The sequence below is a fragment of the Cygnus olor genome, chromosome Z, assembly GCF_009769625.2.
Source record: "Cygnus olor isolate bCygOlo1 chromosome Z, bCygOlo1.pri.v2, whole genome shotgun sequence".
Taxonomy (NCBI): domain Eukaryota; kingdom Metazoa; phylum Chordata; class Aves; order Anseriformes; family Anatidae; genus Cygnus; species Cygnus olor.
Window position 1 is genome coordinate 13,829,099 of NC_049198.1, and position 19,929 is coordinate 13,849,027.

The following is a 19,929-nucleotide window of genomic DNA, read 5'->3' on the forward strand; positions in this document are numbered from 1 at the left end:
ACCACTGCCCTGGGGAGCCTGTCCCAGTGCCCGACCACCCTCTGGGTGCAGAACCTTTCCAACACCCAGCCCAACCCTCCCCTGTCCCAGCTCCATGCCGTTCCCTCGGGTCCTGTCGCTGTCCCCAGAGAGCAGAGCTCAGCACCTGCCATCATACAAATCAAATAGTAAATGAAATTTTTTGATAGAATAGGTGCTTCTTCAGTATTACTGTTCTAAACGCAGTACTGTCTGAACTCAACAGACCATACTGCATCATGGTGCGCTTTGCTGCATGCAGCCTGTGAATGCTGTCCGTCCACCCATCCTGCTGCATGTGTCACCTACTGTAAGGTACAGGAGAGCGTGGTAATTAATCCACCTGATGGTCCTTGGAAGCATCTGGCAGGCATTGACAGATCTGGCAGGGAGGAAAAGGCAGAAGGCCATCATCTTCCCCTGCAGGCCCTTGAGCCAGGAGCTGCTGCCTCAACACCGTGTGTAAAATGAGAGTAACAAAACGATGAGTGTGCCTCACCCTGGCAAGTGTGGTGGCTGCTGCTGCTATTCATTCCACACAATGGGAGAAGTCTAAAACATAAGCCATAGGCTGCTGCCTTCCCATTGTTTCACACTTACTTAAAAACTGCACAGACAAAAACACTGACAAAGTCTTTAAAATAGAGGGACGTAATAAAAACTATTCCAACCTAGATGATTCTATTAAGTTCAACCATGAGCCTGGCCTGCTGACTGCCATCACTAAACCCTGTCCCTTCAGGGTCATGGAGTCTCTCTTAAATGCCTCCAGGGCTGGGAACTCTGCCACTTCCCTCTCCGCCATTCCAATGATGTTTCCTTCTGTATCAGAAATACTCTGATAAATTTCACATAAAATCCATCTTCCATCAAACATTTTGTACAGGTTTTCCATTATGTTGGTTTATATGAAAAATCCAAACTCAGAAAATCTATAAGGTAATTTTAGAAGTGCTTGAAGTAATTACTCACTTTCCTTTACTCTAGACTTATTTCATTGAGTAATTTTTTTATGTTTCTCCTGTAGATTGGGTCTGAGAAAGTTCTAAAAATAAGTGACTGCACGCCTGACACCCTAGCAGTGGATAATAAGGTCGAAGCCCAGAAATTACATCTACAGAGCCTGATGTCTTCAACGCCAACAGAAGATAAGACTGACGTTCACAATTCTTCCTGGGATTATCATAATGAAAATGAAAAGAGGAACTTTACAACCACACCTACACCTCAGACTCATACTTGGTTTGAAAATTTGGCTTATTCTTCTCATCTTGCAGTTGAATCTGACCCCTATCAATTGCCAGAGACACTAGAAACCAGCAAGGCAGAAGTGTCAGTAGTGCTATACCAGCCCCAGTACTACCTCAGTATTTTGAATGATGATGCTCCCTCATCACCCGGAGAGGCAGCTGGCAGGAAGACCAATTTGAGATATATTTCACAAACAGATGTACACTGCATTGGGAGGAGGCTTTAATGTACCCTCTTTGATTGTCTGTCTGATGTTTGGGTTACAAAATGAAAACAGGAATTTCTGAAACCACTGCAGCTTCTCTTTTTGACAGAGGCTTTCACAAGCCCAGATGCCTTACTTCTGTTAACTGCTCAAAGCTGTTGGTTCAGGACTAGTTCAAAAACACCAACTTTGCACTGGAATGATGCATACTATAGTTTGAACACAAATTACTGTTATTATGTAAAATTTGCAAGCCAGTGTCGTATGGCCTATAACAAGCAGAGGGAACCACTTTTCTAGCAGAGCAGCTGTTTGCAGAGGTGTTACTGAGGCACATAACCTTTTCCAGCATTAACCCTTGCACTTAGCAAACTCCAGACAAGTAGGTAAGTAGACACAGTAGTCATGCATACATAAATCAATCCCCTTTCCGAAGAACATCATATGCAGGATCCATATCACTTAGATCTTCCACTGCTGTTTGCATGTTTAAAAAAAAAAAAACTTCCTCTACCTAGCACTGAAAGACATGCTAGCTGTAATTTTAAAACTTACCAAAACATTCCTTTTGATACTTACACTTTTTATCTTGCAGCATTTGCAGAAAAGGAATTGAATACCATAGATTTGTTATAACTCCCAGAATCCATACAGTAGGCTGAGGTAAACTTGGTCTTCAATTATGATTTTTAAAAACCGTACATTTCTAATGAAGCAGACTGGATACTATAGTATCTCAAAGACCTTCGTTTCAAAAAGTAGTATTAAAAAAGGCTTGAAAGATATTCTATATCAAGAGCTACATGTGTAAGGAATTCTGATACAGAAACTCAAGAAGTCAGATTAAATTTCATTTTAAATTTCAGCATGGTGCAGGTTAGTCATGCCAGAGGGAATGGCTCTAACAAGGCATGATTTCCTACATCTGAGCTGAGCTGCTGTAGCTTGGCTGCAGTCATTCAGCAGAGTGAGTAAACGGGCAGGATACTGGGGGTGGAGATGAAGCAGCCAGCACTGCCTTCATAGTGCAGTGAGACACTGTGGCCCCTCGGGAGTTCCCATCTCAGCTCCAGCAGAGGTGGCTCCCCTGGTCATTCCCGGGGAGATCTTCCACTGAAGGCATTTTATAATCTGGAGGCAAGGCAACAGTGTACCAGGTACTGCTCTGCTTGGAGACATGAGAAGAGGTTACCACCTCTTTATCTATAAAACGTTCTGCTTGCTGGGCCTGATGGCTGCTGTTTCTTGAAACTGCCTGTGCTGTAAAATACAGGAACAAACTATTCCAAGGGGGATAAAGCCTTTGTGCAGGTTAAAGGGGGCAGTCAAGGCACTAGCACTACCAATTACAAAAATATTTTTGACATAAGGGTAGAGAGACATGTATTTTTTGTTTCTTTTAAACACCTGTCTTGTACTAGTGCTTGAAAAGGAGTTAAAAATAAAAGATATAAAGTTTTCTGTCTTGTTTATAATTCAACTTTTGCAGCTGTTGTTGAAATGCTAACACTTAAAATGTATGAAAATCACAATGGAAAGTAACTAAGTCTCGATCAGTACTCGAAATTTTTAAATAAATATGGTGTACAAACTATTAGTGTCCCCTCTATTTTTACAAGACATCTTAAAGTAAAAATGTAAAATATACTTTTGACAAAAAAATGTTTATTTGGAAAGCTTCAGGTTGTTCTAGTTAATTAGTAACTTACAAATATAAATAAAGTTCCAACTCATTCCTAGTGCTGAGAGGTACATATGAGACCAGAACAACTATAAGAAGTTTAAGTACATTTTATTAACAATGCATCCCTTTGATAAGATTATGCTTCAGAAGGCTTCTAATGCCCATAGACATGAACTGTACACACTATACAAAAAAACACAAAAAAAATCAAGGTGGGCAATACCATTTTGGGACAAGCCTCTGTTTAAATTATACACAGCTCAATGCAATATTCTTACGGAAAATATATAAATACTTTTTCTTTCTATGTTACAGGTATACAATATAAATCAGATTTCAATGTCTGTTCAGTGACCTACAAACACTAGAACCTCCCAATAAGTAGCAGCGTATAACTAAATAAAAAAAGACAATGTGGAACAGGGAGAATAAGTTTTGAGAGTTTCCTTGATCCCCACCCCTCCTCAGAATGATTAATTTACATTATCTCTTGTAATGCAGTTTTAGGGATGCTGACAGCCCAGTATAGGAACAATTTTTCAATTAGATCTATAAAACATCTGCCTTTACCTCCTAAAACATTGCATCTTGTGCTGAAAAAACCTATTCAGTGGCGAAATGGCATGTTACACTTTTTGGCAAAAATTACATTTCTCAAATTAAATAGTGTAGTTTACAAAGCAATTCAAGCAAAATGTGCAATATCTGCATGCTGTGGCATTGCTATCAATCTACATTACAAAAATAATCCAAAGAAAATCCACATTCTTTACTTGAAAAGAACTATCCAGGGAACCAGAACTGAGTTAGACAAAAAAAAGATAGGAGCTTCTACCAAGATACAGACATGGTTTCTACCATGTTCCCAAAGGTCTTTTATAGTTCACAGATTTTACTCTTACCTTGTACAGACCTTTAATATGCACATGATAGCAGTAGATAGAACTTAAAAGTAAAAAAGTTAGAAGCTTTCAACTGGCTCCACAGCAAAGCACCCAGTAACAGGACTTTGGTGCAGCCCTGTGGGAGGAGAACAGAGAGCTTGGAACTGCTCCAAAGCCTGGCATGAATTCCTGCACCTCAACTCCTCAGCTTGAGCTCATACTCACAAGCTTACATAAGATTCCTGAAGTCCAAAAAAACAGATACCAAGACAAGAACATAGACTAAGAAGCAGGAACAACTCTTATCTCTCGCTGTGCTTTAGTTATCTACCCTTTGGAAACATTTCTCAAAATAGCTATCCTCCTCTTCAGGCACTGTGAACAAGTGACGGTGCTATACTTTTTTTTTTTTTTAATCTTCTCACTGCAAGTTAGAACTCCCTCATTCAAGACATATTTAAAACATAACAAAAAGATGAGTGGTACTCTTACTCCTTTTAAAATGTTTATAAGGCAGCTTACCTCACTGTGCCAACCACCTCACCCTTAACTACTGAATATTGTGACTTTTGTGACTTGGGAGAAAAAACATCCAACGACGAAGAAAACAAAGAGCAAAAACAAAGAGAGCACCTTTCAGGTACATATGTCAAATCGAATATAAGAACTGTCATATGAGGAAAAGCGACTGTCTCCAGTACAAGATGCCAGCGGTCCACCACATAAGCTAAGTACCTCAAAGCCTGACCATCTACAATTTATGACAACTGGGAGCATTCAGGATCTCGATTTCAGATACCAAAAACATCCCTTTCTCCAAAAGGATACTCACACCGCCCAGCTTTGTTCTCCTCCCCACTCAGTGGAGAGAAACATGTCCTCTAGGAAATAATTCAAGAGTGCTTTAGTTAGGTCTCTGCCCTTTGGAAAGCACCATCCCTTTTCACTGACTGTATATGACAACCAAGAAAGCGAGCCAGATAATGTAGCAGGCTAAATTCCACTGTTTTCATAGTCGGGCTCTTCTTTCTGTGAAGGCTTTCACCTCAGACCTGTCTGAATATTCTGTATTAGCATATTCCATCAGTCAGGAGTTTTCTTTGCCACAGCAAACTGAATTTCTATATAGTGTCAATGAGCACTATCTGCTTTACCAATTGTCTGACCGTATCCCAAACCATTAGGACTGGAGAAATATGAAGTGGGTGGTCTGTCAGCTTCCCTTCCTACCCTTTCTAGGAAACGTGGAAGAATTCTTTATTAGGTTTAATACATGCACTTATTTTTTTTGGGAAGTTTTATCATGAAGCAAATAAAGCTCCAAACTAAAAACTTTAAAAGGGATATTTTAAAAAAGAAATTGATAGAATTAGAAATTCACAGTTTATAACTAGACCAATATCAAATTCCTTCAATAATAGTATCCCTTCATTTGCCAATTAAAATGAAACACTAATGTGAGCTTAATGTAAATTAATTCTAGAAATGTATGTTATGTACAGACTTTACATCCTTTATGCGTACATGTTGAAATCTACTGACACTCATACACTTTTAGAAAAAACATTTAAACTGTATTTGCAGCAGTAATTCCTACATCAAGTTTCTGTTGTCATAGATCCCCAAACAAGCGAGTATTTCAGAAAAAAAGTAAGATGGAGAAGCTTTCAAAAGTATATTGACGTTGCTTTTGCTTACCTTTTTCAGAGGCCTTCCTATTGCGCTTTCTACTTTAAGTGCTATTAAACTGGTAACAAATGAACAAGGGTGTTTTATTCAAATACAGGCGATAAAACTTGTTTATTTTGCTTAAATGCAGAAAAATAACATGGAGTTGTTTGATGTAACCCCATCTAGTTATTAAAACAAATCTCTTATACTCTAGCCTAACTGAGGTAGTGTTTGAAACTACGGTATAAGATACACCAGCCCCATTTTTGGGAAAACTACATTATTTCCTTTGGAGTATACACCACTATTTGGTCTACTTTGACAGATTTTGGTTTTACAGAAGCATTTATTCCTTATGACCAGAGAAGTCCAATAGTTTCTGGTGTGGTATGTTTTCAGAACATTTCAAACATGTCTTGACATGTAGACATATTACTTGTGTCACTGACCACAAAAGATCTGAATAAGTTTCTTTTTGCTCCTTCTTTCAGTGGGAACTCATGAAACGACAGTCTCAGGAATTAGATTTTGCTATGAGCAGCAACTTACAGATCTGCTTTATGAGACCCTGATGGCATACAGTGCACATAAAAACTCAGTGAAGTGATATCTGCAAAGCAGTGCCTATGTGGCAAGATAAAATTTCCAATAAGAGCAAGTAAATTTCCTATTTCACTGGGAATAATGTTTTACTGTTCACAAGACAACTGACTGAAATCTTCAGTAGCATAGCTAGTAAGAACGGGATTATGAGTATCAGGATAATTTTTTCACTTATGTATTAATCAACAACTATAAAAAATGGTAAAAGTGAATGGATAAAAATACGTCCTACTTAGTACAGTCCAGCTGAGTTATTCACCTATATCAAAATCAAAGGGCAACCCCTTCTATTACAGGCATTCTAACAAAGGTGGCCATGCTACTGTATATATATACACACATTTGCATATATTTATATTACCCTTTGTACAAAGGCTTCTGAATCTTTAGATGCATGATGAGTGATGGGGACTTCTACTTTTTTCATTAAGCTTGCACTCATTACTTTAGAAACCTCACTAGTAGCGTAATAGAGTCAACTGTTTTACTCATTAACAGTCACTGTATTATGTAACTTTTGCAACAAGTCTCAAACACCAATATAAAATTTTAAGTTCTGCTGCTTCAAAATTTGTACTTAAGGCTTTTCACTACAATTATTAGTACTATCTGATGCTTGATTACTCATCCACTGAAAATTCAATCAAGCCTTTGTTTTTTACAAAAGGCTGTTTCCATGGAACTTGGAAAATTGCTCATATTACATCTTTTCACAAAAGCAGCAATGATTAATGTCTTCAAGTTTAGTTTATACAATATTCATTTATCTGATACAAATCATGCTTGTTAAAGGTTTTTAGTTAAGAATAAGACCAACATTCATACTATATGAGCATGAGTGTAGTAACTGCAAATACATGCATATCATTCAGGAAAAACAATTTGATTCCAGCATTTTAACTTTAAATGATTTGTTATTTTTAAATCAAACTGTAGTGAAAATCCTTAACTGGTTCAGATAAGATACATATACGTAAATGCAATGAAATTGGAGAGACTGCTAATAAAATGACTTACAACTACAGTAATATTAAAATAACTTAAAGGAAACCTCAGATTCACAGAGGCTTTTCTTTCTGTCTGAAGTTACAAATCCCCAAAGTAGTGTTACAAACAGTACAAAAACCAACAGAGAAGAGCTAACATTTATCCCCTGGTGTCCATGATCACAGCATGGCTCCCCATTGCTGACAACGGAATGCACCCTCATCTCACCAACTCCTGGTATGCTGGGGTTTAAAAAAACCAAAACAAAAAACAAAAAGCAAGGCATCATTCTGCTTCTCCGGAACAGAATTAGAAGTCAATCAAGTCAATCATATAAGATGTCTCTGTTTTTTTTGTTGTTGTTTTGAATTTATGATAAAAAAATGAAATGAAAACTTGTGGAGGTGTTCAGTGCTCGGCTCTTGCATATTCTGGTAATTACTATTATTAGAACTATGGTAATGTTTAATATATCCCCAAGGGACTCAAAAGACTGGGGCAGTTGGTTGAGGAAGAAAGTTATCGGTTCACTCTTCAGGTACCAGTAGCTTCTGGAACGGTCTAGAAGATGATGCTCCAAACTTTATTTTCCAGTCAATCAGAGGTTGTCTGAGGATTTCAGAAAGTCTGTATGCAATGCACTGTGTGAGACAGACGTCAGGATTCAGCTGATGTATCAATTACAGGCTGTTTTGTTGGTGTTGCTAAAATAGCCTCTGCTTCCTCATGCATCTAAAAGACAGAGAGATGAAGTATTAATGTTGTTAGAGATTTTACCAGAATGACATCACAAAACGGTTTTCTTTAATACGTGCCTGAAGACATTTATTACTCAGAACACGAAACCTCCACCCCTTTGGCACATTTTGGTGAATTCAAAGCATCTCAACCCTCCACTTACTTGCAAGAACTGCACATCTTGAAATAGCTCCTGAATGAACCTTCGAGATGGGAGTCGAAATGTACAATGTGCTAACAAGTAGGACACCTCAGAGTAAAGGCATATGTCATCAAATGCTTGGGGATACTTCTCCTTAATTCTGATCAACAGGAAAAACAGAATTTTAAAAGTCCTGAGCAGATTTCCATCATATTTTTAAAAAACGTTCAATTAAGTTTTGATTGTCATCATTAACAAACTAGAACTCTTCACTAATAAGACATTATAAATTCTGGATCTGATGAATGAAGAAAAGTCAGAATAGACAGCATGATTTTCTACTTAACTGGAAGAAATCTATATTGATGAGACGAAACAGAATATATACTTTGAAAGTTGTACAGAGTACCTGAGATCACCAAGGCTAACAGTAGAATTTGAAAGAACAGCATATCAAAGACAACACACCCACATGTACAACAATACTAAAAATAAATATGGAAAATCTAACTTAATACCTGTACTTTATAAGTAAAATGAACTCTACTGAATTTTCTGTTAGCTGCTGTCTGATGGTTTTCAATATCACCAGTCAAGAAATTTACACTTTTTATTATACTGTTTAGTACATATACATTATTCCTGTATTTTTAACGTTAGTTTTGCCTACAAATTAATGCCAGTAGTTGCACTCTTGCTTAAAGCAGATCTGCATTTCTCAAGAAGTTACTTTCAGATTGTCACTCTGGTTACCTGATATATCTTACTTGGCTCAAATAAACATGAAATAGTTACTGTTTCTTTTTCAAAGATGCAGGACATACTGAGTTTACAATGAAACATCGTTACAGTTAAAATACTGAGTTGAAGAAGAGTGGGTAAGAGTACAACATTGAAGATGGAGCAAAAAATATTATAAGGAAAATCATTTCCTTAGCTTTTACACTGCGTTCAGCTATCTTCAGTAATCCACAATAATACCTGCTTGACAGGATTTTGGAAAGTCAGAATCAGGTGAACCACTGTCTCAGAAAACTTAGAAAGTACATACAACTAAATATTGACAAAACATTTGAAATATATTTAACTTACGTCAGGAGCCCAGTTTCATGGCCCTTAGTTCCCACTGAACTACTCAAATTGATTACTAAACGTAAGACTTCTTTCCGCAGCAGTATTCTGCACACTGGTGTATCATCTGGGATTGATTTTACTCCTGGAAAAATAAATTCAATCATACGAAGTTCAAGCAGGAAGTCTTTGATTGTGCTAGTCTTATGCCACACAAGTCTGTTTTAGCATTTTATATACGCACACACATGTACACAGATTTACATATATATTATGAACTACCAATAAATATTCTAATTAAAACTTAAAATTAAAAATTTTAACATAAGATTTTTTTTCAAGATAAACTAGCAATTCATAAATTCCTTGAGACAATGTGGAAGAACTGAAGACTAAACACTGTGAGATTCAGCTACAGCACTGTCTCTATCACTAGAGCATGTTGCTGGGGTAGAAAAAACCTTCTGTTTGTATCAAATCCTAGAAGCTAGCAACCAGCTACTTCATAACAAGTTATGATAATTCACAATAGAAAACTCAAGTCTAGAAACAAAACCTCTCTCTCACAGAAATTCGGTAATTTTGTTTTTAAAAACTTTTTCCTACAGTTAGGTAAAAAATATCATTTTGATTGCAAGGTAGGACACAGAGCTGTTTAATTACCTGCAAAATGTTGTACAGCATAAGCAGAACAGTTTTAAAGTATGTTCTTCCATCTGCTGTAATAACAGGCAATGAATCTACCTTCCTGGATAATGATTAGGGCATCTATAGGTGGTTTGTTTCTTGTTGTTTGGTGTTTGTTTTTGAGTAATGGACATTACTTTATTGCAGTAAGTACAAATAAAGTATGATTCTTTCATAACACTTAAAAATACTTTAAGAGCTATCGCTTCTAATAATATAAGGTTTTCAAACTTACCTAGCACAAGTTCTGTACTTTTGGTGCTGCTAGCTGAACCATGAGATACTGCATCACTACAGCCTGAAATTCCAGAAAACTTGGAGGAATGCACATCTAAGTGATTGTGTATGGTCTGCCCACACCAGTCAGTATATGGAATGTCTGAAAAATCTGACAGAAATAAGATGTCACATCTTTGTTATTTGTATTTTTCCTTACCTGAAATGCTTTTCATATTTTTCAGCAATGTTAGGTATGCAATACTCTGATGCACTAAGTTTGGTAGATGTCAACATATAAAAACTAAAATAACATATTTAAACATATATAAAACATATACAAACTAAAACTAGATTTTAGACAAAGCATGCTAAAAATGTTTTTAAATCACTTTTTGAATCTTAAAATTCTTTGGTAAAAATAACCAACTCTTAAGCACTGACAGAAGTCTAAAAAAATGCATTCACATGTAGAGCTGTTATTGATATATTTATGCTTTTTTGTATAAGAGATGTTTTTTGTATATGAACTAAGAATTTGTGCATATAATTGTCACAGGTCATGCAGAATGGGCTCTGACTTCAACAGAAAGGTGTGACAATCAAGGATTATTCTGGGAAGTTTCACTACGTATAGCCTTTGACATTAATCCAAACTTTTAAGTTTTTGTGCATTTAATGGAACCACAAAAAAAAACCACATTGGTTTGACAGGATTTTGGGAGACGACCTAGTTCAACCGGTTTAACAAAGAAGGGATCACTTCAAAATTAGATCAGGTTACATTGTGAAGAGTTTTTCCCCTTTATGTTCAACTGGAATTTCCTTCACTACAGAGTATGTCCATGACCTCCTGTTCTTTGGCTTTGCAACTCTGTCAAGAGCCTGGCCCTGGCTCTCTTGTAATCTCCACATGGCATTTGAGGACTAAGAAAAGATGAACAAGCCACAGCTTTCTCATTCAGTTTTATCACACTTCCCTAAAAGGAGCACTAACCTGTACGAGTATATGAAGAGTTCACTTTGTTGTTAGGCTGATAACCCAGAATTTGAATGCAGACACAATAAAGGCAGTTTTCATCTGTGTGCTCCTGTAGCCCAGTATCCTCTGTATTTTCTAAAAACTGGGAGGCATCAGAACGGCTGGTGTTCATTATTTCTGTGAGACTGATCTGCTGTCGGAGCATCTGAAAAGGACTTTTGACTACATCACCTGTACCTGATGGAAGACCTGTAGATAGGCAGATATCAGGAAAAAAACACAACCAATGGTTAATAGAACATTCTTTAAATTAAATTTCCCCTGTTAAGGCTAGGAGTGCAAGATCTAGAAAGATCTAAAGGTTTTTTTTTTTGAATAGTTAGATTCCCAAGATTTGTTATAGCATTCCAGAAATAAACATCGTGTTTTAGTCTCAGCTAAATACTATATAACAGAATGTTGCAAAGGATAGACCTCAACCTCTAAACACCTACTGTACGAAGGCACAGTCAATTCCAATGTTTTATCAACAATAGTAACACCCATATGTTATAAATTTTCATAGTATCAAACAACATTGGTAGAATATACCAGGTGTATAAATGATACAAACAAATGAAAACAAACAATTTAAGAACACTAACTTAGTGCCTGTAACAGCAGGAAACTCAACTCAGTAATGTAGAAACAGGACTAAGAAACTTCAGTGATGGGCTCTTTCTTGGATGGAAGGTACCAACATACACAATTTTGAATGAAAGTTATTTTACAACAAAACTCAAACTACAGAAACACACTTTCAGGAAAATCAGCTTTATATATTATACTGAAAACACACAAGAAAAGATCTTCAAATAATCTTCTTGTAATAAAGGTCCAGTCAACTAAGAAGTAAGATTACAGTTATTCTGTACTACTTTAGAATCAGTATCAATGTTTTGTTTTAAGTTGCCCTACTAAAACGACACATATTGATGCCCTACAGATTTTTGTCCGCTCTTGAAGTAGAAAGAAAACCCTTTCCAGAACAGGCCAAGAATAACAGAGCACTTGCACTTCTCTTGTACTACGTTTCATCATCTCCACTGATAAACTGTCTTGGAAACAACACAAAGACAAAATTTACTTTCCAAAATATACATGTGACAGCTTTATTGTTCCTAAAAACTCACGTGTAATCAAAGGGAGTCAAAATGTAATAGCTCAATTTCTATTTGACATTATATTTTTCTTTCTTAGCTTAAATTTTGTTTCTTTCTCTAATGCACTATTGCTTCCAGTCTTCCTTCAATTAGCATTAGCTCATATTACAGTCAAAGATACATAGACATGCTTCAATTTATTAGATCAAATTCATGTTGAAACAACAGTGCATTATCTTGAACTACACAAATGAAATTAATGGTCCAGTATCCCTAAATCCAGAACACAGCTCTCAAATAACCTTCTCTGTAAACAAAAACAGACAAACCAACATCCCACCCCAAACAACACATGTACAAATAAAGGTACAAAAGAGGAACAAAAACAATACCTCCTGCATCAGGTGCAAAGACCCTAGCTCCACGGTCATCAAATGGAGGTGTAGTTTTCTTCTGGAAATATGGAGTCTCCTTTACCTGGTACAGTCAGGTGATAATCAAAATTAGCACAGGTGATAATCATACCCAGAGGAAAAAGATTTTGTGAGGACAATTTCAGGAAAAAGATCTAATTAGAGGATGAAATGAAGAAGGGGCCCTGAGTACTAAAGAAATGCCAATGAAAACAAAAAGCATACATTTGTGAATGAAAATTTAATAATCAAAGCTTATAAACAGAAAGCAAATAGACAAACAGTGGTGACAGGCTGTAAGAAAATTAGTGACCCAGAAGTGACTATTAATGATCTCTACAATACTGGAGATCTCAGGAGAGCAAAGTAAGAACACCCAGGCCATTTAAATGTTGCCTGTAAAATGCTGTAGAATTGAGCAGTATTGTAGAGTTGAGAGAGAAGAAATGAAGCAACATAAATACACCATAAAGAGTGAAGGAAAAAGAGAAACAGTCATTTCACAGAGGAAACAAACCAGTATGATAGAAGATCTTGCCTTTGCTCTATCTTCGGTAATTTTTACGATTCGTAGAAAGGAATCGAGGTATGAAAGGCAAAGATTAAATAAACTAAAAATGAGAAAGACACTAATTTACCTGTGACATTGACCATGTCCTGTCTTTGACACTTATGTAACGGAATATTAAAATTAATAAAAATTATGATGCATCACTGTTAAATTGTAATGTATTTAAACTAGGCAGAGAGAGAAAGGCAAATGACAAGACATCCAAGTAATCAGTTTTTAAGTTAAAGATACATACCTGTGAAGTTAAGGCAATACAATTTAATACTATGATGATATACATACTAATAGAGTACCATTAAATCAAAATTACTGTAGCAGAAAGTTTACTGTGGGATTACACACACGATTTATAGTTGACTAATGAACTGGTTGGCTAGTTGAACTAGTTATCTACTAGTTGGCTAAAGAGATATTAAAAATGCCCATAGACTATGTTAATTTTAGTATAAAAACTAGCTGCCAACTAAAATCCCATGGAAGTATATTCATGCTGCCATTGTTTAATGCTCTAACCTATTCTGTTGTCATTTGTCTAATAACACAAAACAGACTAGCGCTTTTCAGACTACTGCTTTTCTGTTAACAGGGTTAGAAAAGAAACTCTTGTTCTCCAAAACGCATTCCTTTAGAGTACCACATCCTGTTCTCCTCTTTCTATAGATCTGATCTATTCTAATGGAAATGCAACTGTTCATTACCTTTCAGTAAGAAAGTGTGAACAAACCCACTATGTTATCACATACATACCTGAAATATTTCATTGATATCCACTGGGAGAGCAAGGCCAATGTAATCATCAGAGCTTCCATATGTAGCATTAGAAACCATGGAGCGAACAGAAGAGGAACGCTGAAGTGTATTTTGATTAATAGGACTTAATAAATCTTCTTTGTCTAATGAAGCGTAACTTAAAGCTTTCATGAACCTGTAACATTAAAATAATAATCATAATCTTGGTCTGTCATTTTTTGCACATTACAGATTAGAAGGACTGCGGTCACAAAGACTACCCATCATCTTCCCATTGTGGAACCCAGAGCTTGTTACTCTTAAGCTATAGCTATAGGCTCATTTTTGTAATGTCTCATGTTGTATTGCATCATTTGGCAGTTCCTAGGGTAAAAAAACTGTGATCTTTGGAAGCCCTGGGACATGGACCTGAAAGATATCTGGATGAAACTTAAGAAGCCGCCAACCCTGTAAAAACAACCCTGTCGAAGTCTTCTCCAGCTTCAGTCTTTGCAAATGTATAACCCAGAAACAAATCAGTGAAGATGTAGGCTTTTGAACTGCTAAAAGTCTCATTTTTAGAGCATATCTATCTATACACAGAATGTACCTTTACTGGATATTCACAAACTCAGACCTAAGCAGGCACATTCCTGCAAATGTGAAGGGTGGACATGCTAGGTACCAGAGACACAAACAAGGAACATTTTTTCCTGTACTCTAAAGGAGACTCAGTAGGTGACTTTTAAGTGTAGAAGATGAATTTAGTCAACTTAATAGTATGAAGAACAAACTTGAGGCTGCACAGTGAGCAGTGCTGACTGCGACAAGTAACTGGAGGAACAAACAAGAAAAAATAGGCTGGGAAAATGAGACAGGAGATCGGAGGTTGGAGATCATGTCCCTCAGTGCAGATCAGAGTCCTGGTAATGGAAGTCTCACACGGCCACCTCTCATTTTAGTTCTCATTGAAGATTAAAGACCTATAAATGCTTTCTTGTTAATTGAACTAAAGCAGATTGTCTATGCAGTGGAATAAAATTTCCTACTCCAACACGACCATATAAGCGCTAATATGTCATGACAAACTTCTCCTTTTCATCACCTTTCCTACACAAAATGGTTTTAAAAGGAAAAAAACAAACTACACCTAGAAAGTCATATTATGGCTTATGTTAAAAAAAGAATTAAAATTGAAAAGGTAAGAAGACAAATATTAAAAATATTAACTATACACAGCACATAAGAATTATTACACCACTGTCATGACTTTGGCTGGGGCACAGTTAATTTTCTTCAGAGAGGTTTGGATGATGCTGTGGTTTGGATTTTTGATGAAAACACACTGATGGGTTGGTTGCTGTTGAGCAGTGCTCACACAGAGCCCAGGGGGTTTCAGCTCCTCGTGCTGCCCTGCCACCGAGGGGCTGGGGATGCACCAGGAGCTGGAGGGAACAGGGCCAGGACAGCTGGCCCAGGCTGGCCAAAGGGGTGTCCCACACTGTGTGGTGCCGTGCTCAGCAATAAAAGCTGGGGGAACAAAGGAGGAAGGGGGGACGTTCGGAGTGATGGCATTTGTCTGCCCAAGAAACCATTACAGGCGATGAGCCCTGCTGTCCTGGGAGGGGCTGAACACCTCCTGCTGATGGGAAGCAGCGAGTGGGTTCCTTGGTTTGCTCTGCCTGAATGCACAGCCTTTGCTTTACCTGGTAAGCTGGCCTTGTCTCAGCCCGTGAGTTCTCACACTTCTACCTCTTTGATTCTCTCCCTCCTCCCACTGGGTGGGGGATGAGCAGCTGTGTGGTGCTGAGCTGCCTACCAGGGCTAAACCACACTGACCAAGGCTTAATTACAAAAATCACACATTATTTATTCAGCAGAATTACTGCCTCATTTAATACGTAGTACATGACTGAACTGCACTGAAAAAGACTGCATGTATTGGCCAAGCAATTGTCCAAAGGAGCACTGCTTTATTCACAGCAGAAGTGGAAAACGTTGAGTAAAATAAGGCAATAATGTAATTATAGGCAAAAAAAGTCAGGGAAAATGAATTTGGAGAAGTTGATTTTATCACTAACTCAGCCACAAATTCAGTGTTATTGACAAACATACTGACTTTTTAATAAAAAGAGTAGTTTACAAAAAAAGATTTTCTACAGGAATCTCTACATGCTTTCCAAGTTTCAAATTTTATTTGCAGAGCAGCTGAACGATCCTACTAAAATTCAGATTTGAACAATTCTATATAATATTTACAAAGGGAGAAGGAAGGAAATTACTTCAAGTTATTACACACTAGGAGCTAAAGTACAGTAAACTTTTTGATTTCTTAGGCTGGACATTCTACCTCAAAAATAACTTTCTATAATTTTTTGGTTTAGATACTCTAATTGCATATCTTCCCATCCTTAACAGTTTAACAAATTTACACTGAGATAAGAATAAACTATTGTGTTTTGACCTTGTGAGGCTCAAGACACTATTGTACAATGAGAGAATGCATAACAGATTAGAGACATCACTAGTTTTCCCGATACTACCTAATTCTGACCCATGTTAATTACAGTTGCAGTGACTTGCCATTAAGACTCAAGCCATACTTCAAGACACACATAGTTACTAATTGCACTAGTTATCTCATAATAAAACATTCAACAATTGCTCTCATTACAAAATTACAAAATTCCATATCTAAGTATTAATCCTAAACATTTGCCCCTGCTTCTCCTGGAAAAGCAACCTGATACATTACAAATAGTGGCAAGTGCTGGTAAGTTTTCATGAAATCATGTCTGCAGTTAACTGGGGGAGAGCACTATGATAGGATTTGACATATGCACCTTGACATTTTTGACTGGTCTTTAAAAACACGTGGAAAATTTAGCCTTACAAAACATATGCAAAGAAATAAGCTTTTCAACCTTTTGACAGAATGAAACAATTAGAAAAGTCACTGAAGCTAACTGACCGCTATGATCATCTGAATTTGTGAATAAAGCATAGAAGTCTTTCATAAGACTGACAGAAAGTTGGCTTTGGAAGACAAAAGGGATAGAATCTCTTTCCAATTTACTACTTGCACAGCAGTTAAGGACAATATTTAACTGGAAGCAGTAATTTATGCTAAAATTAAACAGAACACAATGATTCAGTGGATAGACTATGCTGTTACCAAGAAAGCAAAACACACAAACCAGTTAAATTAAACCCTTTCCAATCAATTATATCTGTGGCTAAGACAAGACAACCATCTTTTGCAATATATATATCTAATTTTTTAACCTTCTCAGAAGGATGACAACTTTAGTCATTTTGGTTCAATGGTACATAGGTCAGCTCAAATCCTTGCACATGAGATATCATGACCAGCTAAGCACTAGGAATACTGAACACTGGAATCGAGGGCTACAAGATCTTCAAAAGAGACAAGCAAGGAAGGAGGAGTGGGGGTGTTGCCCTCTGTGTTAGGGAATGGATTGATTGTGAAAAGCTGCCTCTGAGAAATAGCCACAGACAGGTTGAGAGCTTGTGGGTAAAAGTTAAGGACCACACTAAACAAAGGACATCTTATGGTCAGGATCTGCTACAGGCCACCTTATCAAGGGAAGCCTGTTAAGCCTGTTACCTACCTGGACTTCTGTAAGGCCTTCAACACAGTCCCACATGACATCCCAATCCCTAAATTGGAGATATATGGACTTGATGGGTGGACCATTCAGTGAATAAGGAATTGGCTTGAAGGTCACACCAAGAGAGGGGTCAGTCAACAGCTCTATGTCCAAGTGGAGGCCAGTGACAAGTGGTGTCCCTCAGGGGTCTGTCCTGTTTAATATCTTTATCAGCAATATAGACAGGGGGATCGAGTGCACCATCAGCAAGTTTGCAGATGACACCAAGTTGAGTGGTGTGTTTGATACAACAGAAGGAAGAGCTGCCATCCAGACGAACCTGGACAAGCTCGAGAAGTGGGCCCATGTGAACCAAAGGAAGTTCAGCAAGGTGTTTTTGTATTTTTTTTTTTTTTTTTTTTACAGCACTCAGTAAGTTCTCATTAACTTATTATTCTCTTAATATCAGTACTGCTCTCAGTGGAGATATCTAGCACCCTGCAATAACTGTCACTTTTAGATGAAGTTGGAAAATGGAAAAAATACTAGAACAGTATGTCTGTTATTTAATTGCTTTTCTAGCTTTGAAGAAAGAAATTAGCACAAAATAATCTCTTACCTGCTTGGCGTTAGCCGAGAATCCAGGCTGCCAGACTTCATGGTAATAGTGTCAGTAAAAAGCACATCCTTTGCTGGAGATGCAAGGGCTTCTGAGTGAGATAGTGAAGGATGCATCCTCTGCTGCTGTAAGCGTTTTAGTGTAGCATAACCAAAGGCATCTCGAGAACTTGTGTAGCTAAAGTTATAGTCAGCAAGACTTTTTATTGTAGCAAGAGAAGGAGCTTTAAGAGACTGGGCTCTTCGAGGAAGTGTATGAGAAGACCCTGGGGGTACCAGGGATACTGAGTTGGATTTTGAGAGAGGCAGGTGGTTAGACTGTGGTGTTGAACAGTGAGATGGTTTAACTGTTTTTGTGCTTACCACAGTACTTAAACTTCCACAGTCAGTGTCTACATTTGTAGTGTCCACACCTACAGTCTCCCTTGAAGGGCTAGAGCTCATTGAGCTTATGCCACTTGTTGTGGTATCTGTATTAAAACTTAAGCTACGGCTCTTGAAATGTGTTTGTGTAGTACCATCTCCTATTAGCCTTTCTCTGCTTGTGTTTTCCCGGTGAATTTCATTTCCAAGACCTTTTGGCAGCTTCAAGTCATTTTCACCAATACTCGGGGTACTATCAGTATCTTCCATGTGCTTACTTCCAACAAAAGAAGTTTCTAATCGTAAAGTCTGGATTTTAGGAACTCTGAAAACAGGGTTGAAATCTTCACCAGCAGGAATGTCTATGCTACTGGAAGGTTCTGTTACAGTACGATTTCGCCTCAAGCCCGATTTACTGTCAGATGATGTCAGCTTTCCTCCTTTTGGATCGCTGCTACTCCTGTGTTTTTTATTAGGGAGAGTAAGCGAATTTAGAATGCGATTTTTCACAAGTCTGCTAGAGGAAAAGAAAGGAAAGGGACTACGGTCTTTGTCCTTTGAAGGTCCAGGTCTGTCATAAAATATTTGTTCTGCATCTTCTGTAATATCTAGGAAGAACGTACTAGTTGAAGTACTACCAAAACGGTCATCCTCCATGATGAACATACCTGAAATGAGATGAGACTTTTGTCAATGAAAAAGATCATTTCTTCAACATGCATCAACTGAATCATGCAAAAGCAACCTATTTGATAAAAGCCCAAACTGCAGAGCATGTGGTTTATTACAACTTTAAATTCAACATTTTTTCTTCACAACTTAGCACAGTAAATGAAATATCTTCAGGAATATCTGAGTTGAAGGTTTCTATGCTTCAAAAGAAAAGTCACAGTATCTTACTTCAGTGCATATAACCAGCTACTAAGACTACAACTGATACACTCCTTTAATGATATCTAAATATGCTATATTTCTGGATTCAAATTCCAAATATCAATAACATTAACAATTTAAATATAGCAATGCTATATGTACTCTATTTTCTAGACATCAACAACAAAGTAAACGTACACTTGAGTATGCAGTTTTCTGTAGGGTATTACAGCAAACTGCCATGACTTATCCAAGTGATAAGACGAGGGGAAATGGCCTCAAGTTGCACCAGGGGAGGTTTAGTTTGGTCCTTAGGAGAAATTTCTTTACTAAGAGAGTTGTGAAACACTGGAATAAGCTGCCCAGAGAACTGGTTGAGTCACCATCCTTGGAGGTCTTTGAGAAACAAGTAGATGTATAACTTAGTAACATGGTTTAATGGGGGACTTTAGTACTAGATTAAAGGTTGG

General features: G+C 37.3%; 2 protein-coding genes across 14 annotated transcripts in view; one reads left to right on the forward strand and one right to left on the reverse strand.

The window, feature by feature from the left end:
* OSMR (oncostatin M receptor) overlaps positions 1–3,066 on the forward strand; it is a 33,594-nt gene extending 30,528 nt beyond the window's left edge. For all 13 annotated transcript variants that reach the window (XM_040541936.1, XM_040541942.1, XM_040541947.1 and 10 more), the window contains one exon: positions 1,046–3,066. In XM_040541936.1, the coding sequence (XP_040397870.1) occupies positions 1,046–1,495 (450 nt within the window). In that variant the 3' untranslated portion in view covers positions 1,496–3,066. The remainder of the gene's footprint in view (positions 1–1,045) is intronic.
* Positions 3,067–3,129: 63 nt separating this feature from the next.
* The window catches only part of RICTOR (RPTOR independent companion of MTOR complex 2), an 81,075-nt gene continuing 64,275 nt past the window's right edge, over positions 3,130–19,929 (reverse strand). The window contains exons 31-38 of the mRNA XM_040541935.1: positions 18,225–19,254; positions 14,013–14,190; positions 12,674–12,758; positions 11,155–11,388; positions 10,177–10,329; positions 9,276–9,399; positions 8,205–8,343; positions 3,130–8,035 (exon numbers count right to left, since the gene is read on the reverse strand). Coding sequence (XP_040397869.1) covers positions 7,961–8,035; positions 8,205–8,343; positions 9,276–9,399; positions 10,177–10,329; positions 11,155–11,388; positions 12,674–12,758; positions 14,013–14,190; positions 18,225–19,254 — 2,018 coding nt within the window. The 3' untranslated portion in view covers positions 3,130–7,960. The remainder of the gene's footprint in view (positions 8,036–8,204; positions 8,344–9,275; positions 9,400–10,176; positions 10,330–11,154; positions 11,389–12,673; positions 12,759–14,012; positions 14,191–18,224; positions 19,255–19,929) is intronic.